Below are 27,483 nucleotides of genomic sequence, written 5' to 3'. Positions count from 1 at the left end.
GAGTACAGGTGTGAACTGTGGATGGTTGATATGTGAATTATTGCCCTTGAAATAGTAAAATGGGGTGTCTTACTAAGTTAGTTGCAAGAATTGTACTACTAGTGAATTGTGGCTCCTGCCACAATTAAGCCTAGACCCCATCATATCACAGGAAGAGGGGGGAGAGAAACAGTTCTTGATGTAGCATCATATTATCAATTATTCTACTCAAAGGAAATTTATCTAGAATTAAAATAAAAAAATACATAATTGAACAGGAATATTTATGCTACATACATGTGTATTTATACTATATGTGCTTGCATACACTGTACTACCTGTGCTACTTTCTGCTTAATTAGGAGGTTTTAGCTCTTTTGGGTATTATTGTTTGGATTGTCTGTTGAAAATTTTACGTGTTTTGACAAAGTATGCCATTTAAAGCGCTATAATAAATTTTCCTATTAGATTTTTTCCCTTGAGGTTACTTACTGGCGACTGTGTGTTTTTTATTTTGATTACTACACCTTAAGAAAATATTTGTTTTTGTGCAATAGAATTGCCATACCCAAGCCATTTTTTCCCTCTGGTCCTACACTCTTATGTGAGAATTCTAAATCAAATATATGGAACATTGTCCTTTGCCAATTTTAGAGGAATTTCTTGAAGAACATCACCGGGTCTTGGAGTCTAGATTAGGTCCTGTTATGAGAGAAATTACAGATAATAGAGCATGTGCTAGAGAAGAATTGGAAAGCCTCTACCGAAAGATTGTCAGCTACGTGCTTCTGTGCTCTGGGCTGGGATCGCCTACAGATATCAAGATTGTCAGAGAGGCAACAGGTAAAAAATCTATATAACTTCCATTACACATGTGAAAAGATATGAACGTTGTATCTTACCAAAGATGTTAAATTGAAAGTATTGAAGACTGAGGTCCCCCCATTTTTTAAAAAAGATTTTATTTATTTATTCCTGAGAGACACGTAGAGAGAGAGGCAGAGACATAGGCAGAGGGAGAAGCAGGCTCCCTGCAGGGCACCCAATGCGAGACTTGATCCCAGGACCCCAGGATCACCACCTGAGCTAAAGGCAGATGCTCAACCACTGAGCCACCCAGATGCCCATGAGGTACCCCTCCCTTTTTTTTTTTTTTTAAAGCTTTTATTTATTTATGAGACACACAGAGAGAGAGAGAGGCAGAGACACAGGCAGAGGAAGAAGCAGGCTCCATGCAGGGAGCCTGAGGCAGGACTCCATCGGGACTCCAGGATCATGCCCTGGGCCGAAGGCAGGGGCTAAACCACTGAGCCACCCAGGGATCCCCTGAGATCCCCTTTGTATCTGAAAATAAAATCAGCACAGGTAAGAGGTTAAAACTTAGCCAGACTCCTTTCACACTGTGTTTCAACTCTAAAACCCAAGCAGCACTTCTGGAGAGTGAGTATTGTTAATTTTCTTAGAGCTGTACATATCCAGGAACCCATCAATCCTTAGGAGAGAAACACTGGCAGTACGATTAAGAGTACCAGGCTGACTGGATGATGAGAATCGCTGGAAAGGGAGATTTCATATTGATAAAGGGAGTTGCATCTCTCACTTAAAGTGGATGATAGAAAAGGACACCATTTAATCTTCAGGAAGTATTTGCCCACTTTGATAATTTAAGGTAAGGAATCGGCAAGATTTCTAGCCTTTTAATGATTTTCCTCCACAATTATTTTAAAACATTTTTTCTACTCAGAATCCTAAGTAGAAAGCTTGTTTTCATGCTCATTGTCAAAACATTACTGATGGATACTTAATTATTGAAAAGAGACAAAAGGCAATGGCATTATTTTCAGTAGCCCAGTTTTGATATGTGATAAATTTTGCCATGTGTTCTGTAACCAAGTATTAGAAATTTAGAGAATCACAGAAGCAGCTCTAGGAAGACAGTTCTCAACTTCCTACTGAAAGAAACCTGTGACTTAAATTCTGATATCTTTATTCTACCATTTTGTTGTCCTTCTTGTGGTTTGTTTTAGCTGCCCTACAGAGTGTTTTTCCTCAGGCTGAGCTTGGAACATTTCTAACGCTTTCTAAGAAGGACAAAGAACGCCAACTGCATGAACTCACCATGATTGTTACTGGGATCCGTTTGTTTAACCGAGACTGTGGAAAGGGAGGAGAAGGCATTGATGACTGTAGGTATATCATTAGGTTAAGTCTGCAGGTTATACAGGTTTAAAATCTAACTTGCACATTGAGGAAAATAATGCACAGTATTTCACTGGCATTCCTAGATTTATGGTGTGCAGGCTTTTTTTTTTTATGTTTGTTTTTTTAGACAGGGAGAGAGAGCACATGCAAGTGGGAGGATGGGTGGGGGAGGGCATAGGGGGAAAGAGAGAATCCTAAGTAGGCTCCACACCCACACAGAGCCAGAATATGGCTCAGTCTCATGACCCTGAGATCATGACCTGAGCTGAAGTCCAGTGTTAGACACTTAACCAACTCAGCCACCCAGGCACCCCTAAGGTATGCAGTTTTGACTCTACCTTGGATACAGCGAGTATTCATAGTGGATAGTAATTTTTAATTTTGCTGGGGCAAGACTTACAGCATTATTATTAAAGCTCGTGTGGGAGAGAGAATCAGTGGAAGGAATGAGGGGCCTGCCTGGGGGCCAGCTTCCCCAATTCATTGGGCTATGGTGTTCTTTTTTGTTCTTTTTTTTTTTTTTTTTTTAAGATTGTATTTATTTGGGTAGCCCAGGTAGCTCAGTGGTTTAGCACCGCCTTTGGCCCAGGGCTTGATCCTGGAGACCGGGGATCGAGTCCCATGTCAGGCTCCCTGCATGGAGCTTGCTTCTCCCTCTGTCTGTGTCTCTGCCCCTCTCTCTCTTTCTCTCTCTCTGTCTCTCATGAATAAATAAATACAATCTTTTTCTTTTTTTTTTAAGATTGTATTTATTTATTTTTTTTAAAGATTCTATTTATTTATTCATGAGAGACAGAGAGAGAGGCAGAAACAGGCAGAGGGAGAAGTAGGCCTCCTGCCGGGAGCCCAGTGTAGGACTCGATCCCAGGACCCTGGGCTCACGTCCCAAGCCAAAGGCAGACATTCAACCACTGAGCCACCCAGGTACCCCAGGCGATGGTGTTCTTTATTCCAAGTCAAATAACCAAAAGGAAATAAAACTTGTGACGTAAAAAATAAAAATCATCCTGAAAAGAGTGGCTGATGCCGTTATGGGATGTGAAAGTCCAAGAGGAGATATTTGTAAACTGCAAATCCAAGAGCATTTACTGTACTGTTATATACTTAATGCATTCATCATCTTGAGTTTGAAGGCACTCATGATGTATTTGATCAGGGACTCCATAGAAGGAACTTCCTTATGCATGCCCACTGATAAGGTGTCAGTGTCTTTTACTAGATCACTTATCTAGTGCAATAGGGTCAGTTTTTCTATTCTAAAAACTGTTCTAGAAAGTCCAATTCCTATTCTTTATAAAGTTCTCTATCTTGCTAGACTAATCTGTTATATTGCTATATCCTGTTTAATTTTGTAATTCACATAGCTTTTTTTCTTTTTCACAAAATATGCCTTTTCTAGAGGCATATGGCCAGTAGCACATAATACCAAAACCTGTCTCTTCTTTAGATTCTTCTATATTTTAGTGGCAAAGCTGATCTGCTACCTTTTGGTTATCTTTCTGACAATATCTCTTGTTTGGACAGGTTTCTTTCTCCCAATTATTTCCTTCATGGTGTGGGAAGAAATGTATGACATGCATGTCTTGTTATTAATTTGGTTGAGAAAAAAACTCACTCAATTTAATGCTCACAATTATGACCACTTTCTAGGCTTCTTTGTAGATTGTTTCGTGTCTCTCAATATGCTTTTAAAAACAGTGCCAGCCATTCTACATGAAGCAATCCCAGCCACCACTCAGCACATTGATTCCCAAATTCAGATTGCCCAGGACCAGGCATACCGCTACACAGCCATCCTGGAGAAAGCAGCAAAGAACCCGCTTATGAGTGTAGAACTTCAGCCATATATGTTAAAAGAAGCGCTGTATAATGTGCGGCAGTATGAGGTCTTCCTTCAGATCATTTTGGTGAGTTAATGTCATAAGATTTGGCCTTTTCCATAGAATGCAACCACTTTATATATTATGGGGTGAAGCAAAAGGCAGAATCAGGTCATTGATAAAGGAAGCAGTCTTAATAACTGCTTGACTTATATTGCATCTGTAGGGCTGGGAACTAAAATAGAAATGGGGAAGTTGGATTTTTATTTAATGGAAAATATAAGTAGGGATTGATTTCTTTTTTTTTTTTTTAGTAGGGATTGATTTCTAATTGTTGATTCTCTTTGGTGCCCAGTGGAGTGGTAGTTAGCATGCTGTAGTTAAGCAGTGGTATGTGTGTCCATGTAAGTGATACTGCATTGTTTTCACACAGAGCACATATTTAGTGTACTTTTTGGCAGGTAGTTGGCACCTAAATAATTTTTATGTGAACATTTGTTATTGTAAAAATTGGTTGAAAAGATTTTTATTGCTAATATTTTTAGATTTAATGAACAAACCAAACAGTATCCCCAAATAGTTGGAAAAGTTGGTAAAGTGGTGATTTAAAATTTGTTTTTAAAGTGGCAGAGCACTTTCTTTCAGATGGAAACTTACTCAGAATCCTAAAAATACAAAACAGGAATCTAGAAGAAAGGATTGAGGGACCTTATCACCAACGAACATCTTCATCCTGCCCTAGGGTTTTAGCAGACACAGTTCATTAACTGCATCTTTATAGCAAGCTATGTTCCTATCAGTCAATGATTTTGTTTTTTGTTTTGTTTTTTTTTTAGTTTTATTGAGGTATAATTGACAATACTCTAAGATATTCAAAGTATACAAAGTCATGATTTGATATATGTATACATTGTGAAAGCAACTTCTCCCATCGAATTAATTAACACATTCATTCCACTGGTCACTGTTTACCTTTATACAACATCTGTGTTCCAAGTCATGCGTCCAAGTCATGCGTTCCAAGTCATGGACTGTCCTTCATGGACTGTCCTTTTTTTTTTTTTTTAAGTTTTTATTTATTTCTTCATGAGGGCACAGAGAGAGAGACAGAGAGAGACATAGGCAGAGGGAGAAGCAGGTTCCATGCAGGGAACCCGATGTGAGACTCGATTCTGGGACCTCAGGATCACGCCTTGAACCAAAGGCAGATCCTCAACCGCTGAGCCACCCAGGCATCCTTGAACTGTCTTTTATATGACTGAACATTACTAATGTCTTGGAAGACAGAACGGGATGTGTTCTCAACTTGTATCTTAATGACTTGTTACTACTTCTGGATGCACTTGATCTGTCTTCTCTCTTTACTGTAGAGAATAGAAAAATAAACATCCAGATGATATGACTTCATTGCAACAAACTAGTAGGTGGTGTTCACAACTGCCCTACTATCTAATTGTCTTCAGAAATGAGGACTCTAGGTCAGCTGTTCTAAATTGAATGATTCTTTTGGGTAGATGTTCCTCTAACATGAAGTTGTGGTTATCAGCCTTTTATAACTAGTCAGATACTAAGAGGATTTTACAATCAATTTATTTTGAAGTGCTTGCAGGTCCACAAGAGTAAGAACCTCACGTTTACTCTGTTATCTGTGTTTGGAAGTGATATCATAAGAAAGAACCTTTGGAAACTGTCACTCATAACGTAAAGATGTTGTAGAGAATGTCATTTATTATAGCGCATCTTTTCAGAGCTTTTAATCATGGGGCATGTTCAGCTAACTTCCAGTCTAAAAATCTCATTGGAGTTCTCATTGTCAGAGCTAGAAAGACAGTGAGTAGAAGGTAAAGTGATGAGCGTGGGCTCTGCAACCAGAACATATGGGTCCTAATCATGACTTTGCCACTTATTAAATCTATGCCCTTGAGGAAATTGCCTAACCTCTCTGTGTCTTGGTTTCCAGATCTGTAAAATGGGGTTGTTGATAGCTCACACTATATAAAGATAGAACAATGCCTGGCATGTAGTTATTAGTTATGAGCTCATTAAATTGATGATTATGCTGATGCTGTTAATGTTTATTAATGCCACCGTCATCATTGTTTTAGGGCTTTAGCAGAACAGCTCTGATTTTATTTCTGTAGGGGACTGGAGAGCTCTTACTTTTCTAGACAGTATCTCATTTTTAAGCCCTTTGCTGCTTATGTTATTGAGAAAGTTAACTTTCTCATCTCACCACTCTTTGTGACTATTTCATGTTAACTTCAGTCAGGGTCAGAATGAGTTCTCCTAATTGTCATCTGCCTCTTTTTGGCTTACTCACTGTTTGGTTGTTGTTGTTGTTGTTTTGTTTTTAAATATCTAATCTTCTCTCATCAATCTACCTTAGTTATAGTTAAGGTTGTTTTATTACAGAATGGATATTGGTTTAATTATATTATCTCTAGGATATATTATCTCTAGGATATAAAATACGTCAGTTTATGTTTAGCTGAGAATTTTTCCTGTCTATAAAATCTGTGAATGTTCTTTTTTAAGGTCACATTATTTGATAGGTATATTAATATAACTTTTTGAAGAGTTGATTTTGATTTAAAATTTTTTCTTCTGCCAATGCTACATACAGCTTATGTAAACATTTAAAAAATTTAATTATAGCCTGAGTAAGGTAGTGAGTTATTTTTTTTTCTTCAATTAGAACTTTATCTGGTACAGTAAACAAATCTAGATACTGTGAAAGAGAAGAAGGAGGAGTAAGCACAATGTTGTTGACTTGTCATAGCTGAGAGAACAGAATTCCATCCTCTGTGGGCTTTTGAAGTGCAAGACAGTCACCAAAGAGAGAAAGCCACTTACTGTTATGATGCAAATAAGTGCTGCAGTTTCTTTAAATGTATATGTCAAGACTTTTGTAGACTTTCTCCCTAAGCTATGTTTGCAGGGCTATTCACAGAATAGACAACCCCAGACTTCTTGATTTTTCATGATAATGCAAGTAAACAAATCAGGTGGAATTTGTACTTCTTTTAGACTTGTTAAAAATGTCCGTGGAACAAAATATGAGGAATTTATCAATTAAAAGGGAATGGGGAAGAAGCATGCCAGCTTCACATGCTTTTTTCCCTAAGCATTTTTTGGACCACATTATGAAAAAAAATTTTTTTTTTAAGTGATAGCATTCCTAGAGGACTAATTTAATTTTTTTTCCACCAACAGTCTCATTAGAAATAGGTTTAAGTGTTAGGATGCTGTCAATTTCATGGTGGCAGATACAAGTTTTTCAAAATGCAAATTTTATCTTTGGCAACCAAAGCTGTTGTTTCTCTGAAGTGACAGACTCATTTCATTTACTTGTTTGAAGAAAATATCTGCCAAATAGCTAAGGCTCAGTAGTTATAGTTTATTGGTCAGTTGCTTTATCAAGTAAAAATGATGTTCTGCTGGGGGGAAAATGCTAGTTCAGCTCAGAATTCAATCAGTAAGTATTTTCCTGGGAGAACTATGCATTTTAATATACAGCAGACATGTTTTACATGTACTTTCCATCTCATCACACTGATTACTAAAAGGCTTGTACTTAAGGATCAAGATTTAATAAAACATTCTTTTTACTGTATTACCAAAGATATTCTTAAGTGAAACTGCCTTTTTTATTGAGATATAATTGACACATAACATTATATTGGTTTCAGTTGTACAAGGCATTGATTCAGTATATGTGTATGTTACAAAATGAATACTGGCAGTAAGTAACATCCTTCACCACACAGTTACAATTTTTTTTTGTGATGAGAACTTTTAAGATTTACTCTTTTAGCAACTTTCAAATATACGATGCAATATTATTAACTATAGTCACCATGCTGTTACATTATATCCCCAGGACTTATTTATCTTATAACTGGAAGTTTATATCTTTTGACTCCTGTCACCCATTTTACCCGCATCCCCACCCCCTGCCAATGGAAATGACTAGTCTGTTCTCTGTATTTATGAGATTGGGTTTTTTCTTGTTTTTAGGTTTTTTTAGATCTCACATATAAGTAAGATCATACAATATTTGTCTTTCTCCATCTAACCTATTTCACTTAGCATAACACCCTTAGGGACTGTCTGTTGTCTCAAGTGGCAAGATTTCCTTCTTTTTTATAGCTGAATAATATTCCACTGTGTATATATGCCGTATTTTCTTTATCTGTTCATCCATCAATGGTCACTTAGGTTGCTTCTTTGTCTTGACTATTATAAATAATGCTGCAGTGAATATGGGGATACATATATCTTTTCTGGTTGCCGTTTTCATTTCCTTTGGACATATACCCAGAAGTGGAATTGCTAGATCATAGGGTAGTTCTATCTTTCATTTTTTGAGGAATCTTCATACTGTTTTTCACAGTGACCATACCAATTTACTTTTCCCACCAATAGTGCATGAGGGTTTGCTTTTCTCCACATCTTGCCAACACTTGTCTTCTTGATACTAACAGGTGATATCTCACTGTGGTTTTAATTTGCCTTTCCCTGATGGTAAATGACATCAAACACTTTTTCATGTATTTGTTGGCTATTTGTATGTCTTCTTTGGAAAAATGTTATTCAGATGTTCTACCCACTTGTTAATTGGATTGTTTGGGAGGTTTTTTTCTTGCTATTTATTTGTATGAGTTCTTTGTATATCTAATATATTAACCTCTTATCAGATATATGATTTTCAAATATTTTCTTTCATTCAGCAGGTTGCCTTTTCATTTTGTTGTGATGGTTTCCTTTGCTGTAGAAGCTTTTTAGTTTGATGTAGACCTATTTGTTTATTATTGCTCTTGTTGCCTTTGCTTTTGGTGTCAAATCCAAAAAATCACCCCCAAGATTGCTATCAAAAAGCTTACTCTGCCCTATGTTTTCCTTTTAGAAATTTAATAGCTTCGGTCTTACATTCAATTCCTTAATCTAATAGGAGTTGATTTTCTGTATGGTTTAAGATAGGGGTCCAGGTTACTTCTTTTTGTATGTTGCTGTCCAGTTTTCCTAACACCATTTATTCAAGAGACTATCCTTTCCCCCATTTCATATTCTTGCGTTCTTTGTCATAAATTAGTTGGCCATATATGATGGGGTTGTTTCTGGGCTCACTATTCTGTTCTATTAATATATGTGTCTGTTTTTATGCCACTACTATAGTTTTAATTACTATAGCTTTGTAATACAGTTTGAAATTAGGTAGTGTGATGCCTCCAGCTTTGTTCTTCTTTCTCTAGATTACTTGGCTACTTGGGGTCTTCTATGCCTCTATGTAGGTTTTAGGATTGTTATTCTATTTCTTTGAAAAATGCCATTGGAATTTTGATATTGCATTGAATCTGTAGATTGATTTGCATAGCATGGACATTTTAACAATATTAATTCTTCTAGTTCATGAACACAGAATATCTTTCTATTTATTTGTGAGGACCAACTTTACAACTAAAACTTCCACATCGTTGTGAACAAATTCTTTTAGATACATGTAAGCAGAGTGATTGTTTTAGGTCATTATCAGGAAAAATCAAGGAGTCCTGTGTGCCTATTCTGTGATTGGTCCCTGAAAATATGGCTCCAGGGAGGAAGTCTAAAGTATCTTCAGTTATAGGCTTAAAGAAATTATGTGTTGGATGTAACTTTTACTTTGGAGAGCATATGCTGATTCATTTGTTTTCTTGTTGCTGTTGCACAAATCTAAAGAGATTTTTAGGACTCCATTCTCATATTTGATTTCTAAAACCTAACAAACAAGGGGAATAACTATGGGGTAGATGAGAGACTAATTAGATGGGATAGACAATTACATGGAGCATGACGGAAGGGGAAGGGAGATATTTAAAGAATAGTGTGGGTAAAATTAAGACAGGATAATGGTACATTTGTGAATAAAGATTGTGTTAGTTGAAATACAGTAATATCTGATATTTTTTGTGAAATAATTATTTGTCATTTAAAAATATCTAGTAAAGCTTGTGGTTTGGCTACAAGTATCTGAAGACTTAAATGCTTTTTTTTTTTCTCTTCAAGTGACTGTCACTCTTTTGCACTGTACTGATAAACCCTTACCATTTCCATTTCTAGTCACATCTCAGACAGTACAATATAATGGATAAGAGCTGAGCTCTAGGTTCTGATGGTCTGGGACAGAACCATGATTCCACCCTTTATTAACTATATCCTTGGGCAATTTCCTTACCTTTCTGCATCTTGGTTTTCCTATTTATACTCATCCCTTTTTTTGGACTTAGAAGTATTTAATATGATTTTAGCATACAGTAGGAATAAATGTCATTATTTCAGAGTCAATCTTTAACATCTTATTTTTGGATGTAACTTTTAAAAACGTTAGTATCCAGGGGATCCCTGGGTGGCGCAGCGGTTTGGTGCCTGCCTTTGGCCCAGGAGACCCGGGATCGAATCCCACATCGGGCTCCTGGTGCATGGAGCCTGCTTCTCCCTCTGCCTGTGTCTCTACCTCTCTCTCTCTCTCTCTCTGTGACTATTAAAAAAAAAAAAAATAAATAAATAAATAAAAATAAAAACCTTAGTATCCAAATAATTTTTGGAGGAACACCTCATTAATATTATTATTGAGGATGGGAAAATAACAGCTGAACAAATCTGTGTCATAGGATCCATTTCTCAGAAATATAATTATAGCGCATATCAATACCTTGAGAAAAAGAATACCTTTGGGAAAAATTATAGCTTTTGTATTTCAAAAGATTCACCCATCCAACAAATATTTCTGGAGCACTATCCATGTGCCAGTACCATTCTTGGTTTGAGGATACCAGGGAGAACAGAATTTCTGCTTTCATTGTGCTTACCTTCAGGAGGTTTGGGGACCATATGGGACTTAAAATACATGATTTTTGTAGTGAAATTATAAAAATGTTAATGTACATTATGTTGTTTTCATAGTCAGATGTAATTACCTGTGCTCAAGAGGTAGAAATGATGACAAAGCAATTAGGAGCCCAACTGGAACAATTAAAAATGACTATAAAGTCAAAGACAGCTGTTCCAACATCACAAGTCTTCGTAAGTATTCACCATCAACTTTGACCTTGCTTAAGAGTGAGTATACCTTTGAGTCCTATATAATTGAATCAGAAGTAATTATATTTAATTACTAAAAATATAATATTTGTTTTATAAAGTTGGTCATGTTCTTTATAGTTATTTTGTACTACTAGTGTAGGTTGGATGAGGGAATTCTCTTTGTAGGCAATTGCTACAAATTGGAGATGCAGATATAAGTTATGGTAGCCATAATGTCAGTAAAGGTTGTGGCAACCTTTACTGAATTCATAATGCAGTATTGAAAACATGTTCACAGTGGCTGGTTAGAAATTGTCTTCAGCAAAGAGATGGTGTAACTTGTGACCTCTATGAAGAGATAGAGGATAACTACTGTGTTTACTAGGCCTATATACTGACTTTCTGATTATCTGCACCATCTTATGGGCAAATCTGGTAGTCCTAAGGAGGTATAAGATGCATATACAGTATTTTATAGAGCAGTTTGAAGCTCTGATAATTTTCTGTAACCATTTCTAATATTAGGTTTTATTATTTATTTTATACATTTTTTATTGGAGTTTGATTTGCCAACATACAGCATAACACCCAGTGCTCATCACCCCCCTCAGCCCATCACCCAGTCACCCCAACCCCCCGCCTACCTACCCTTCCACCACCCCTCGTTTGTTTCCCAGAGTTAGGAGTCTTTCATGTTCTGTTACCCTCTCTGATATTTCCCATTTTCTCTCCTTTCTACTATAATCCCTTTCACTATTTTTTATATTCCCCGAGTGAATGAGACTATATGTTTGTCCTTCAATTGACTTACTTCACTCAGCATAATACCCTCCAGCATAATACCCTTCAGTTCTATCCACGTTGTAAGCAAATATATTTGTCATTTATAATGGCTGAGTAGGGATCCCTGGGTGGCGCAGCGGTTTGGCGCCTGCCTTTGGCCCAGGGCGTGATCCTGGAGATCCGGGATCGAATCCCACATCAGGCTCCCGGTGCATGGAGCCTGCTTCTCCCTCTGCCTATGTCTCTGCCTCTCTTTCTCTCTCTCTCTCTCTCTCTGTGACTATCATAAAAAAAAAAAAATAATGGCTGAGTAATATTTCATTATATTAATATTAGGTTTTAAAACCAAGAAACAAAAGGCTATGTAGGACCTGATTAATTTTTTATATATTTATTCTATAAGTCAGTGATCTTTAATATGAATAAAAAACATTTTATCTCACTGACCTAAAATCTTTAACTTGCAGATCACAAAATATGCCCCAAGATGTATCTCTAGATTTTCCAGGTTCTTTTAAATCATAATTGAGCCAGATAAATCTAATGGTAATGAGTCATATTTAGCTTTTTTTTTTCTTTAAAAAAAAAAGATCTTTTCCCTTGATATTTTGAGGTCAAGCATCCATGAAACTTTCTTAGGTGATCAAATGTGTTTGACTTTTTTGGGTAAATTAACTTTATGACAATCACACTAAGATAAAATGCTTTGAAATAAAATACAAGTTTTTTTTTTTTAAGATTTTATTTATTTATTCATGAGAGACACAGAGAGAGAGGCAGAGACATAGGCAGAGGGAGAGGCAGGCTCCCTGCAGGGACCCTGATGCAGGACTCCGTCCCAAGACCCTGGCATCATGACCTGAGCCAAAAGCAGATACTCAACTACTGAGCCACCCAAGCGTCCCCAAGTTTTTTTCTCATAACTTATGAGTCTAGTTGCTATGTAGATGTTATTGTTTAACTTGAGGAGACTTTGACTTATCTTCAGGAAGAATGAATTTCTTTACAAACACAAATTTGTTAAAAGAGTACAGTGACTTATAATTTTATGAGCCAGTTATATTTTGAACATTGCTTTCTCCTGCTCAGCCCATCTTCATTGCACTCTCCAGACTGTGGACTAGCTTCCAGGATGAAACTGTTTTGATTAGTGTCCTCAGCAATTTAACAACTCATCTTGAGCCATTCCTGGGTTCTCATGATCTACTCTTTCCTGAGAAAGTGATGCAGAATCTTCTTGATGGACTGACTGTGAAAACCGATGTGTGCAGGGTGAAAGAACACTTGGGTAATAGAAATCATCCTTGACTTCCTCTTCCTCTTAAAATTGCCTCTAGAATAAAGCCACTCTTGTTTTAAAAATTTCATGTGTGGGACACTTGGCAGGCTCGGTCCCAGGAGCCCGTGTTCCTGGATCTTGGGGTTGTGAGTTCAAGCCTCACATTGGGTGTAGACTCTACTTAAAAAAAAAAAAAGAAGTTCAGGCTCCTTCTGATAAGGTATTAAACATCTCTCTTGATTAAAAGAGTAGTAATGTTTGTTATAGAAAATATTGCAAACGGAAAACGCATAAACCGAATACCTTACTATCCAGCAATAACCATTCTTCATGGTATTGTAAACATTTTAGTTGATAATGTGCTCCTTGCCTATGTGTTTCTATTGTAGTCTTTGTGTTTTTATTATTGATTCATAGTAGAAAATACTATTATTCTTTGCCATATGTTTTGCAAGTAAAGCTCCATTTCTTTGGAATGCTATTTGCCATATATCCACCTCAGAGTCAGGCTGAAATGTATAAATCAGTGAATTTTATTCCCGCACATTTGAGCTTATTTTAGAACCTTTAAGAGATGCATTGATTCTTATGAAAAGGCTGTCTTTATCAACAAACTACTTTTTCCTGTTTTGGCATCTTCTTAGTTAAAGACAACTTGAAGTTCATGAGAAATGCCAAAATAGAGTCTGAAAGTTGTTGCCTAAAAAGGTTTTTCTAGAAAATGAAATCAGATAATTTACTCTCTAAATTTCCTTTTCAAATTCAACTTTTGTTGAAAGTGGAAAATAAAAATGAAGTGGTAATTTCCATTCTTAAACTATTAGAATATAAACCCCCTGCAAACTAAATCAGAAAGACTCAAAGTATCCTTCCAGTTAGTTTTTCCTACCCCTTTTATTTTGTTAAAACAGCCTATCTACACAAATACTACATGAAATTAAGATGTTAAAGTCACTTCAACAGTAGATGTTAAACTCAACCATATTGGCAAGACAACTGACTGCTTAGAGTTAACGTGTCATTTTCCACCATATGTCACCACTTTATATTCAATAGGACACTATCAGTTACTGATCCCAGTGAATTGGGAGACCCAGTATTCTTCTAAAAGAATTTAATTAACACTTGCCACATCTCATCCCTTTCTTGAGGCTTTCAGGGCATAGCAGGAAAAAAGAAAGAAGGTTTATTTTCCCCAGCATTTGCATTTACTTCTTGTTGTGACCAAAAGGGCATTTGTGGTAGCTGATGTTCTGATATACAGCCAGGCCCAGAAGTATAGTAGGATTGCAAAAGATAAGAACCCTGGAGACCAGTGTCTTATAAATATGCATTTTTATTTGAAGAAAAAAAAAATTTAGACAATGTGTTTATCACATGTCTATAAGTAAACCAGTGACCATTAGGAAGAATTTTAAAAGTGTAAAGAACAAAAATTGTACATCTTATCAAAAGTAAATTACTGAGAGATAAATCCTTGAATCTTTCCATTGAGTACATTCCCCGCCATTTTAAGAAGCAATAGTCCTAGTATGTCAGCATCATATTCAAAGTATTTGGCCACCTAGTATATTATGAAGAGTTCTACTGCCTTGAGTGAAGTCTGTCTCTCTCTATTCTAGTCACATAGCAGCCAGTCTTTTCTGCTCATTTCCTTGTTGTTTACTCTTCTTATTGATTAAAGTTTTTCTTGTCTTCCTCTTTCATTTTAGAAGATAGAGTACATCTGGTGGATTTCAGAAAACAAGAATGGCTTTTCCCAGAAACAACAGCAAATTTTGATAAATTGCTAATTCAGTATCGAGGATTCTGTGGTTATACATTTGCCACAACAGATGGTCTTCTCCTTCCAGGTATATTGTTGGGAACAACATTACTTTGACTTTCCCATTTTTTCTTTGGATAAAGTGCTATTATTGTCACTTATTCACTTTTTTTTTTAAAACTTACTCATTTTTAAAATTTTATGGGATCGGTGGTGAACTAGGAAAGGAGCCACAAAGATGATCCAGACCAAAGTCTTCATCTTTGAAGTACTCATGAAATAATCTGGTAGACTGACATAACCAAGAAATTATGCTATGCATGATGAGTGATGGAATGTGTATATAATGAAATATGGATGCCACAGTATTGTAAAAAGAGGGATGACTCAGATGTCCAATGAAGGATTTCAGGAATTCACATGGCATTACTAAAATACATCATCTTCCAAAGTAATTACTTGAAAGAGCAACACTAACTGGCTGGTTATGTTTATTAAACAATATGTTGTCACTTTATGGTTACATTCCATTAACATAGATCAGGATTTCTGGATAAGTCAGATCTGTCTAAGGAAATGGCCAGTATTTTATCAAGTAAAAATCTCTCTGTGATGTATAGATTACTAGGGCTTTCCTAAAACAAAGAATAAGCCAGAAATTATTATCCAAAAAGTGCTCTATGAATTGGAAATTAAAAAGTCATCTAGGGCTATACTGAAAACAGTTTGACAAAATTATTTCTAATTTATCTTACACCGTTAACCTCTTCCTTCCTTTTTTTTCTTTCTTTGTTATTTCTTTTGCTATATTTCGTAGTTGGGTATTTGTTTTTTATTAGAAATAATTATTGGAATTGTGTGTATATACAGGCAACAGAACACACATTCTGCCTCATTTTTTATGGTATTAGATTTTTCTTAATGGGAGTAACAGAAGGTTTACTGTAAGAAGCTGAGAGAATAGTATTCTGAGGCCCCGTAAGGATCACTGATACTGGGGAAGAAACAGTCAAGAGCCATGAAGAAGTAAAAAGTAACAGAATATAGATGGTTTCTTCCTTTTCTTTTTTCTTTTCTCTTTTTTTCCTTTCCCCTTCCTTTCTTCCTTCTATCCATCCTTCTATCCATCCACCATTCTGAATAAGAAGGGAAGGGAGTCATAAGAGACACAAACAGAGAAACATGGCTGTGGGGCGATGTTAGGTAGCATGATGTAGTTGAAAACGCTATGGGCTAAGATTCAGAAGAGCCTGGTTTCTAGTCTGGAACTGTTTGGCCCCTTCCAGCTTCCACTAACTAGGATTCTAATAGAAATAGGAAAGTAGGAGGGCTTGAGGACCTATGAATAAGCTAGTCCTGACTATTTTGTTTGCTACATTATTTCTGTTAACTACATTATTTTCTGGACAGTAGCAGCCTGCATTACTTCAGAGGAATTTTGTAGGACTTCCCTCCTTTCAGGACTGTAGACTACGTGGCTTAAGTGCCAAGATGACACTGGTTTACCAGTTAGGGTCCTTTTCAGATGATGTCACTAACTTCATTGCCAACCAATCTCCCTTGCTCACTGTTCCAGTCCCACTGGCCTTACTATTCTTGAACATTCTGAGCCCATTTTTTATCTCATAGCCTTTGCCCTCCTATTCCTTCTACTTGGAAAACTCTATCCCCCATATAGCTATGTACCTTGTTCCTCCTTCATTTTACAGCCTTCCTTGATCACCCAATTTAAAATATCAACCTCATCCTCTTCTTTTCACTATGTGTTTAACTGGCTTTATGTTTAATTTTTTTCTGCAGTATTCTCTGGTCCATGATATATTTGTTGATTTACTGAGAGCAGGAACTTTGTTTTCTTTTATAACCTTAGTGCCAGGAATAGGGCAGCCCGGGTGGCTCAGCGGTTTAGCACCGCCTTCAGCCCAGGGCATGATCCTGGAGACCTGGGATCGAGTCCCAGGTCAGGCTCCTTGCATGGAGCTTGCTTTGCCCTCTGCCTGTGTCTCGGCCCCCCACCCCGTCTCTCATGAATAAATAAATCAAATATTAAAAAAAATAACCTTAGTCCCAGGAATAGAGCCAATGCATTTTGTTGAACAAGGAAAAAAATATTACTTTTTCTCACCAATATGTGGATATTTAATAATCCATATTTTATGTAGTATCTGTTCACAGTGGAAAATACTTTCTAACAGAAACTTGTATTGGAGGTGCTTGGCTGGCTGGATCAGTGGAGCCTGTGACTCTTGGTTTTGGGCTTGTGAGTTCAAGCCCCATGCTGGAAGTAGAGACTACTAATTACTAAAAAATCTCAAAAAACAAAACAAAACAAAACAAAAAAACCCCTCCTGTATTTTGGAAAAGTCCCATCTTTATAGTTTTTATAGAATTATTTTTATTTTTATTTTTTAAATATTTTATTTATTTATGAGAGACACAGAGAGAGAGGCAGAGACATAGGCAGAGGGAAAAGCAGGCTCCATGCAGGGAGCCCGATGTGGGACTCGATCCCGGATCTCGAGATCACGTCCTGGGCCGAAGACAGACGCTCAACTGCTGAGCCACCCAGGTGCCCCATAGAATTAGAATTATTTTTAAAACAATGTATACAGTAGTTAGTATAGTTAAAGGAGATTTGAAAAAAACATCAGATGACTGGCTTCTCATAAAAGATTTTCAAACACTTTATATCTGGATAGTAAATTTTTATGTAAATCATACTTTAACATGAATTTCACATAAAAATAAAATATAATTTAACAAAATATATAATTTAAAATTGCAAATTGTAGCATTGTAGCAAAATGAAAAACAAAAGCCATATGATAAAGATGCAGTTTATAGGGGATGGTTTTATGGATGCATTATAAACATGGAATCACTTAATATTTCATACCTAATTCATTTCCTTTTCTTAATTTTCAGGAAATCCAGCAATTGGAATTTTGAAATATAAAGAAAAGTATTACACTTTCCATACCAAAGATGCTGCATACTTATTTGCAGAAAATCCTGAACATTATATTGATCTAATTAAAGAAAAAGCAAAAAAAAATGCAGAATTAATTCAGTTACTGGAACTTCATCAACAGTTCGAAACCCTCATTCCATATTCTCAAGTAAGCAGAGTTGGTATTTTAAGAATTTATGACTTTTAAAAGTGTAGTTAATGAAAAAGTTATACTTTGTTGTAGAATGTTTCCTAAGTCCAAGCAGAGACAGGATCAGAAGAGGGCCTTTAATGCTATCAGAAAAGATTCACCCACGAAGAGGGAAACTAATGAAATCCATAAAGAATAATGAAAACAAGGAGTCAAGCTGATGAATAAGACTGGACAAATTTGGAAGAGAAAGACCACATTTAGATAAATAATTGAAACTATACTATTTCTTTATCTAAAATTAAAGGAGCTTAGCACAGGGGTGCCTGGGTAGCTCAGTTGGTTAAGCATCTGCCTTCAACTTAGGTCATGATCCCAGGGTCCTGGGATTGAGCCCCTTGTTGAGCTCCCTGCTAAGCGGGGAGCCTGCTTCTCTCCACCTCTGTCCCTTCTCCTGCTCATGCTTTGTCTCACTCTGCTCTCTTTCTCTCAAATAAGTAAATAAATAAAATCTTAAAAAAAAAAACATAAAGGAGCTTAGCACAGATAACACAGGTGATAATTTAGAGTTGTAAGATAATTTAATAGGTCCTTGTATCTGTCCCTACACTGGCACCATACAGCTTTAATTACTATTGCTTTCTTTTTTTTAAGATTGTATGTATGTATTTATTTGAGAGGAAGTGAGTGGGAGAGAGAGAGAGAAAGAGAAGGAGCAGTGGGGGAGGGGCAGAGGGAGAAGGAGAAGCAGGCTCCTTGTTCTGACCTAGGACCCTGAGATCATGACCAGGCCCAATGCAGACACTTAACTGACTATGCCACCCAGGCGTCATGATTACTAATGCTTTCTGATATATTTTATTATTTGATAGAGCAAGCTTTTTCCCTTTTACTTTCTCAAAATTGTCTTAGATAGTGATGCATGAATCTTTATATATATATATATATATGTAATTTTCTTAATAAATTTGCCAAGTTTCCTCCTAGGTCTTCTTGAGATTTTAAGTGGAATTGCATTAAAATAATAAAATAAAATAAAGAATTTTTTAATGTTTATTGTATTGGGTTGTCTCATCCATAAGAAGTATCATTTACTGAGTTTTTAAAATAATTAGTAGTTTCAGGGATCCCTGGGTGGCGCAGCGGTTTAGCTCCTGCCTTTGGCCCAGGGCGTGATCCTGGAGACCCGGGATCGAATCCCACGTCGGGCTCCCGGTGCATGGAGCCTGCTTCTCCCTCTGCCTGTGTCTCTGCCTCTCTCTCTCTCTCTCTGTGACTATCATACATAAATAAATAAATATTAAAAAAAAAAATTAAAAAAAAAATAATTAGTAGTTTCATTAATTATGTCTTAATAAAACATAATGGTTTTAATTATATTTTTTAGTCTGACTACTTCTAAAACTGTTTGTGATCCCAGCAGTGACTGTAATGATAATAAAAACATATGCTTTTCAATATGATGACACTCAGTATTATTACACCTCCATTGAATTAATAATTCTCATATGGAATGGGTTTGTTTCTAGGCTCTCAATTGTTTTCCACTAGTCTATGCTCTCCCAGTTCTATATTTTTCATTGTTTTTGTGATATCTTTTCACAAATAAAAATTCAATTTAATATGTATTTTATTAATCTTTTTTCTTTCATGTCTTGAACTTTTATGTCTTGTTAAAGAAATCCTCAAGTATCTTAGATCATAAAAATATTCTTCTACCTTGTTTTGTAAAAAAAATATGGATTTGCCTTTTATACCTGAGTCTATGACTTGGATTTAATTTTTGTGTTTAGGGGGAGGTGAAGATCTAATTTTAATTTTTTTTCCATTTGAGTAGTGAATTGTCCCTTGACCATTTGTTCAATACTCTGTCCTTTCCCAGCATCTACAGTGTCTTATATGCACAAGCTTAATTTTTAGGCTCTCTATTCAATTTTTCAATTTTTGAAGAATTCCTGTACCTATATCTTACTGTAGCCTTATAATAAGTCTTGATATCTGGTAAACTAAGTTCTCCCATCCTTTCCTCTTTAAAGAATCTTGGCTATACTTGACTCTACTTTCCATATAAATTTGAGAATTACATTGTCAAGTTACATAGAAAACTTTGAAAGAATTATGAATTTGCATGTCTATAGATAAGCATTATTTGGCCTTGCTATCACTTATTTATAACTTACAGAGTTGTGGGATACCTAAAAGACAGTGAAAAGCTAGAATCAGATCATCAGAAAGGTGTGCAATATGTAGGTAATGCCTCGTTTTCCATCAAAGAATAACCTTCCCCCATTTATTCATCGTGTTTTTCCCTTTTTTCTGTACATTTAATTCCCAGCTCTTCTCCAGTGGCCTTCAGTACCTATAGTAATGAGTTTTCTCTTTTCATATTTCAAAGCTGTGATCCTTATAATTATCTACTAGCCATTTACTTGAATTGTATAATATTGCTAATCATCTTGCAGCATGTTTTTATCTATCCAACTATATCATAATTCATTTTAAAGTAAAAAATTGTATCTTGAGGTAGGTGGTAAGGCAATCAGTGATTATCTGTTGCTTGATTTGGAGTAAGGAGTTAATATTGAACAGATAAAGGAGATGTGACATATATATGTGTGTGTGTGTGTATATACATAAACACGCACAATATGTATACATAAATACAGAATATATATTCACAATGGAATATTACTCAGCCATAAAAATGAATGAAATCTTGCCATTTGCAACAACATGGTTGGATGAAGAAGACATAATGCTAAGTGAAATAAGTCAGTCAGAGAAAAACAAACACCATGTGATTTCATTCATGTGTGGAGTTTAAGAGACTAAAACAAATGGACATAGAGAAGATGAGACAGACAAATATAGAGAACTAACTGGTGGTTGTCAGAGGAGAGGTGGGGGGATGGGTGAAATAGGTAAGGGGGAATAAGAGTATACTGATCATGATGATCATTGAGTAATGTTTAGAATTGTTGAGTCACTATGTTGTACACTTGCAACTAATATAACACTGTTATACTGGAATTAAAAAAAGAGAAGCTGATCTTTTCTCTCTTCATTATGATCTGAGTTCCTTAAACTCTACCATCCTCTCCAACAATTTCATATACAGCATAATCGTATCTTGTTTAGCTTGGAGTTAATATTTAATGTTTTAATAGTGACGCTGTGGGTTCTCTAGCAGAAAATCAAAATATCTAACTAAAACAAAGCCACCTTGGATAATATGCTGTGTATGCATAGTTTAAGGTATATCCTTATCCTAGAGGCTCCTGGCTGGCTTAGTTGCTACTGAATGCAACTCTCTTCTCAGGGTCATAAATTCAAACTCCACATTGGGTACAGAGATTATAAATAAATGAACTTTAAAAAATCCCATCATCAGCTGAAGGGTATTATGCTGAGTGAAATAAGTCAATCGGAGAAGGACAATCATCATATGGTTTCACTTATACGTGGAATATAAGAAATAGTGAAAGGGATTATAAGGGAAAGGAGGGGAACTGAGTGAGAAAAATTAGGGAGACAAACCATGAGAGACTGCTAACTCTGAGAAACAAAGGGTTGCGGAAGGGGAGGTAGGTGGGGGGATGGGGTAACTGGGTGATGGGCACTGAGGAGAGCACTTGATGGGATGAGCACTGGGTATTACACTATATGTTGGCAAATTGAATTTAAATTAAAAAATAAACAACAAAAAATAAAAGTCCCATCATCAACTATCATTAAAATATGTATATATCCTAAAGATGTTTTGATACTTTAAACAAATGTGATTCATATTTAATTTTTTTATTTTTAAATTTATTTTTTCATGAGAGACACAGAGAGAGGCAGAGACATAGGCAGAGGGAGAAGCAGGCTCCATCCCGGGTCCCCAGGATCATGCCCTGGGCTGAAGGTGGCGCTAAACCGCTGAGCCACCTGGGCTGCCCCCTCATATTTAATATTTAATGGCTATTTTAAACTTCTGTCAGTTTTCAACCAAGTATTCACTTATGCCACCAATTGTGAGAAGGGCATTTGACTTAGGAATGAGTGATGTTAGGTTTTCCTCTTCCAAAATATACCTCAAAGTTAGGTGCAAAGAGAGTCATAATGCCCAGGAAAGTTATCACATTTAGCTCACTACTATCAGCTTGTTTTCTCTGCTGTCTTTATGAGTATATTCCATGTTCAAAAATTCTTGTTTTTCTAATCTTTTTGTTTAGATAAATATTTTTTGTTCTCCCTAAATAATGTTTATTTTTTTAATAAGTACTAATTACAAAACTTTATTTCTTTAGATGAAGGATGTTGACAAACATTATATAAAACCAATTACAAAGTGTGAAAGTAGCACTCAGACGGATACACACATATTGCCACCAACCATTGTGAGATCGTATGAGTGGAATGAATGGGAATTAAGAAGAAAAGCTATAAAATTGGTTTGTAACAATATTTTCTAAAATTATTTATAGGTTGGAGGATTGTTTTTTCTTTAGCTAAGACAGCAGAAGAGATGACTTATTGTATATATGTTACATTCAGCCACAAATGAAAACAGTGTTAGTCCTCAAGCCACAGGTCCAGGGCATAGGACCAAAGGGGACTGTTTTGGTATGAGCAAGGTGGGTTTCTCCAAGATATTGTTGTGATCAGATGGCAATGAATATTCAAGATCCATTGAATCAAGTTCTAGAAAGTCAGCATGCAGTCCAACAATTTGTACCAGTGTCCCTGGCCTCTGGCTTTCCTTGTGTCTGCTCCTGTGGCTTCCATGGGTGTACAAGTTACCTGTTTGCTTGGGCCTCTGCCTCATCTTTCTCACTTCAGTCTGCATATTTGCTTCTTCCTCCACTTGGCTCACTTGGTTCGGGAGTTTCCGAGAAGATGACACTAAGGCTGAGAGCTATAGGTTGGGGAACTTTAATGTATTGTTACTCATAGAGTTAGTGATTTAAACTATTTATTAAAGCCAATAAGTTGTACATGGAGTTCTTCACAAATAATTTGCCAGCTTTACGTCGCAAGATTGTCTTCTAATTTTTTTTATTGTCTTCTAATTTTAAGCATATACAGAAACATGAAACTATTCTCCAATTATACAGTCCAGTAACTAGAACAATGGTAGCTGCTCACTCTTTTTTTGTTTTGTTTTGTTTTGTTTTTAAGATTTTATTTATTTTTTCATGGGAGGCACACAGAGAGAGAGAGAGAGAGACAGAGACAGAGAGGCAGAGAGGCAGAGACACAGGCAGAGGGAAAAGCAGGCTCCATGCAGGGAGCCCCGTGTGGGACTTGATCCCAGGGCCCCAGGATCAGGCCCTGGGCTGAAGACAGCACTAAACTGTTGAGCCACCCAGGGATCCCCCACTCTCTCTTTCTATACCCATCTATTGTGCAAATCTATGAGGTTCTAGCATTTAAAGCACTCTCAATGTCCTCTTTTGGATTTTTTTTTTTTTTTTTTTTTTTTTTTTTTTTTTGAGGAGCAGAAGGTTATCTCTGTTATATCACAGCTACTGTCCCCTCCTGTTGTTAACATGTTCTCTACAGGCATTGATCTCTCTCATCCTTCTGATTCTCAGTCACTAATCATAAGAGGTGCATGCCCTCAAATGATGGTTTTGAAACTCTCATCCCTGTCTGATTCGGGAATTCCTCCCACTCATTCTTTCTACAGTACCTCGTCATTTTAAACAAGTATTTAGAGTCTGAAGGAAATAAACCCTTTTATATCTGTAGCCTTTTCTTAGTATATTTTATCTCTCTCTTTAAAATGGGGTATGGAAATAAACAAAGACTACCCAAATGAGAACAGAGGCGATTTATTCAAAGTTTGCTATAGCAAGGGAGTCAGCCACCATTACTTGCAGTTGGCGGGAGCTCCAAAGTGGGCAGGGGAAGTGGGGAAGCTTTATAGTGAAAAAAAAGGGGAAAGCTTCAGGCATTCTCTGATTGGATGTTGTTGACATGGGAAAACTGGACGTGGGCTAACTCTAAGTGGGAACTTTTATATGATTGGTTTGGTGGGCATAGTTGGCTTTCTCTGGTTGTTCCTTAATTGAATGGTGGAGGCAGCAAAAAATAGGGAAGCTAGTCAAATCCTGCCTCTTCTGTGCTGATAGCTATGGCTACAGAGGTTGTGGGTCAGAGTTCTATTGTCATATAAGGTCTAGCCTTTGTCCATTTGTATATTCTGTGTCTTATAGGCTTTTCACCATCCTTGACATTTTTCTTGCTGTCCTTTCTGGTGGCAGCTTTTCAGTCCCTTGATTTCCTGAGATGAGGAAGGATCAGTTTCTTGGTATACCTTCCAGATCCTTGTTCCTATGAACTACGGAAGAGTAACTGATAGGAATGCTAATATTCCTATCAGTTACTCTTCCGTAGTTCATGAAGCTTCATCCTGATGTTCTTTACTGTCATCTACTAAACTCACTTGAGCCCACTGGATATATACTAGGTAACATAGATATCACTGCTTTGTTCTTCAGAAGCTAATTGTCTCGCAAGTGACATTGATACACTAAAAATATTTCAGTACCTCTTGGTAAGTTATGTAACAGAAGTGAAATAAGAATTAACTTCAGTGACATTTTAAATTGGTCTGAGGTATAAAAAGGCAAAAGAGAAGAGGGGAGTGATGGTTGGATAGGATAGGAGAGGTAGAGGTGCCAGCATAGGTCTGGGCTGGAAATGTTAAGAGAACGGGGTATTTGGTGGGGCTGCACTGTGTACTGACTGAACCCTCTCTTCCCATTCCTCAGCCTCCACTTCATTCTGATTCCCACTGTAGACCTAATTATGCTCTAGAATTATGTTATGTTGAATGCCAGTTCCCCATATATTAGCAATATAACCTACTGATAAGACAAAACTGAGTGTAGTGCTTAAAGCTGTAGGGGGAACCACCACCCTAGCAGAGCCTTGATAGTGTCCTGAGGGGAAACAGCAAGGTCAGAATTTATTGAGAATCCACATGTGGTGGAAGGCAGGTCTTTCAATGCCAAGAGTAGGTCAGGGGATGGGATGAAGGCTTGTACTGGATTGGGGAAAGATCATGAAAAACCCAGCCCAGCAGTAATGGGAATAGAAGGTGAAGATTTATGGGGCAGGGGTGGAAAGAATGTGAGGGCTTAATCTGTGCATTGATGCTTACTACTGAAGGTATGTCTTTCAGGATGTTCTGTAGTGACCCTTTGGCAAGGGTCTCCTGGAGTGGTAAAATCACGCTAATGAAGACAATGGAATAGCCAAGTCATAGTCACTTGACAATAAACTCAGTGTGGGGGAAATTGTTTCAGTTCTTAGTCACCCACAATATCTCAAAATCTGGAATGTGAGGTCTCTGCTTTTGAACTCACAGGCTCTAATGCTTCTGAGCTTTTTTTCTAGGACTTCCTTATTACTTCAGTACATCCTAGTCTCCCTTTCATTTTTTTTTTCTAGTCTCCCTTTCATAAACTTCTTTTTGTTTCCCAGCCTGAGTCCTCTGTTTAACTTCATGTTTACTAGTAATCCATAAAAAGAGCAAGCAGGATGTTGAATACTGTAAAATGTAACCTGAAGACATCGGAACTTTTTATATTAAAAGTCTTGGGTGAAGTCCATTTAAAAAAGACAAAGAAAATCTTAAATTTTTGTCTTTTAAAACAATAAACCAAGTATGGTGGGAAAATCCAAGTTGTATGAATCTCAAAGTATAATAATGAAGGAGTTAGAAGATTGTGTTAACAAATAATTGTGAACTCACTGTGAAGTTTGAATCTGTATGTTCTTTCCTTGGGTCTGTTTTCAACATTTTATGTATTTTCCCACCTCTTGACAAAGGATATTTATTATGTTCTAGTTTTTCTAATGTTTTAATGTTTTGTAGAAAAATACTGTGTTGTAGGGCTAATTTCTCTGTGGATTGAGAAAAAACATGAGGCTGATATTATTTGTTCTTTAGAGATGGGCTAATTCCTGTGTATTCTCTTTCTTTTTAGGCCAATTTGCGTCAGAAAGTTACTCACTCAGTACAAACCGATCTCAGTCACATGAGAAGAGAGAATTATTCACAGGTGTACCCACCCAAGGATGCTAGCACGCAGTCTATGAGAGAAGGCAGCACCCGAGTGCCCAGGCCCCAGATTTACCTAGCTGGTCTCCGTGGGGGACAGAGTAAAATCACTTCTGGGGTCAAGGTGAACTTAACCAGAGCTGTTGATGAGACCTAGTTAGAGACTGAATTTTTAAAGTGGATTTCACTAAGTTATGGACAGTGGCAAATATTGACAAGTATCTTTGTATCTGTGAAAATTAGTTAATTTTGTGGGTCTGGCACATTTATTGGTTGTGTAAATGTTTTCCAGATTCTTATATTCACTGTCAAACTGCTACAAAAAACTAAAAAGTGTTCTCTGTAACACATTTTGCATTCTATTAAAATTGGGAAGTAAAACTGTCTACCCATTTTCTGTTAGAAAAAGTTTGGCAGCATTAAAGGCTGAAATTATGATGCTCTTTAGATATTAATATATTTATAAGACTGTAACTGAGATAGAAGCTTATTTGTTCCTAAAATCACATTTAATGTTAAACATTAACATTTTTAAATCTAGTCAATATTTTCAGCCTCATTAGCTATTAATTGTTAACATAGATTAAATTGATGTATAATAAGACCTCACTAATTTGGAATAATGAGAGTAGAGGTCCACATGAATTTTCAAAACCTGGAAATTTTACATAAAATCTGGATTTCTGCCCCCTTGCAAAAAATCAGAATATTTGACGTACTTGGCTAGCATTCCTGTGAGAGATGCTGTGCTCTTTCATAGGCTAGGTACTTCCAGACCCCATTTCTGCTGCTTTGCCTTATCTCTGCCTGACCCCATAGGTAGTTGTGTGTAGGGCCCATGTGAATTACTGATTGCTGAATTTTAGAGCAATAGTTTTAGTACTGTCTTACATACTTCTAATATCAACTCCTGGATAATAAAGACTCCCAGATGGAGGGAGGGACTGTTAAAACATGCTTTAATGGTGAGGGGATCATTTATATTTAATGCATTTTTTTCTGCCTTGGTGACTTTTATTAAGGTGTTTATATAATTTGCTTTCTATGTAGGTGAAATGTAATTTATAATAGTATGTTTCAAAATCCATTTTCTACATATATCATAAAGATTAACTTCAAACAGACCTACTTCTAAGTGTTCATGACTTTCATACCTGTAGTTTAGAAATGATGCTAAAGATAGGCTGACTGGCTGTTGAGGCAAGGCCTGGGGTGGGGGCCAGGGGCGGGGGCGGGATCTGTCCTTGAAGGAGGTGGGATGGTTAGAGCACACTGAGCTTTACAACATCAGGTCTTTGATTTTATCTGTTCTGTCAACCCTCATTCGATTCTGCAAGATTTTTTTTTTCAAAGCTTTTATTTATTTATTTATGAGAGACACACACACAGAGAGGCAGAGACATAGGTAGAGGGAGAAGTAGGCTCCCCATGGGGAGCCA

General features: G+C 36.6%; 1 protein-coding gene across 8 annotated transcripts in view; it reads left to right on the top strand.

Annotated features, from left to right (window-relative positions):
- The window catches only part of CFAP206 (cilia and flagella associated protein 206), a 67,687-nt gene extending 40,519 nt beyond the window's left edge, over positions 1 to 27,168 (top strand). For 7 of the 8 annotated variants that reach the window (XM_072832126.1, XM_072832121.1, XM_072832125.1 and 4 more), the window contains exons 5-13: positions 634 to 822; positions 2,007 to 2,165; positions 3,832 to 4,088; positions 10,941 to 11,060; positions 12,933 to 13,131; positions 14,835 to 14,975; positions 17,813 to 18,006; positions 22,281 to 22,424; positions 25,971 to 27,168. In XM_072832126.1, coding sequence (XP_072688227.1) covers positions 634 to 822; positions 2,007 to 2,165; positions 3,832 to 4,088; positions 10,941 to 11,060; positions 12,933 to 13,131; positions 14,835 to 14,975; positions 17,813 to 18,006; positions 22,281 to 22,424; positions 25,971 to 26,201 — 1,634 coding nt within the window. In that variant the 3' untranslated portion in view covers positions 26,202 to 27,168. The remainder of the gene's footprint in view (positions 1 to 633; positions 823 to 2,006; positions 2,166 to 3,831; positions 4,089 to 10,940; positions 11,061 to 12,932; positions 13,132 to 14,834; positions 14,976 to 17,812; positions 18,007 to 22,280; positions 22,425 to 25,970) is intronic. The other variant, XM_072832127.1, reaches the window with a different exon arrangement.
- Positions 27,169 to 27,483: the final 315 nt, after the last annotated feature.

The sequence above is a fragment of the Canis lupus genome, chromosome 7 (assembly GCF_048164855.1).
Source record: "Canis lupus baileyi chromosome 7, mCanLup2.hap1, whole genome shotgun sequence".
Taxonomy (NCBI): Eukaryota; Metazoa; Chordata; class Mammalia; order Carnivora; family Canidae; genus Canis; species Canis lupus.
This window is presented reverse-complemented; position numbering and strand designations above follow the sequence as displayed.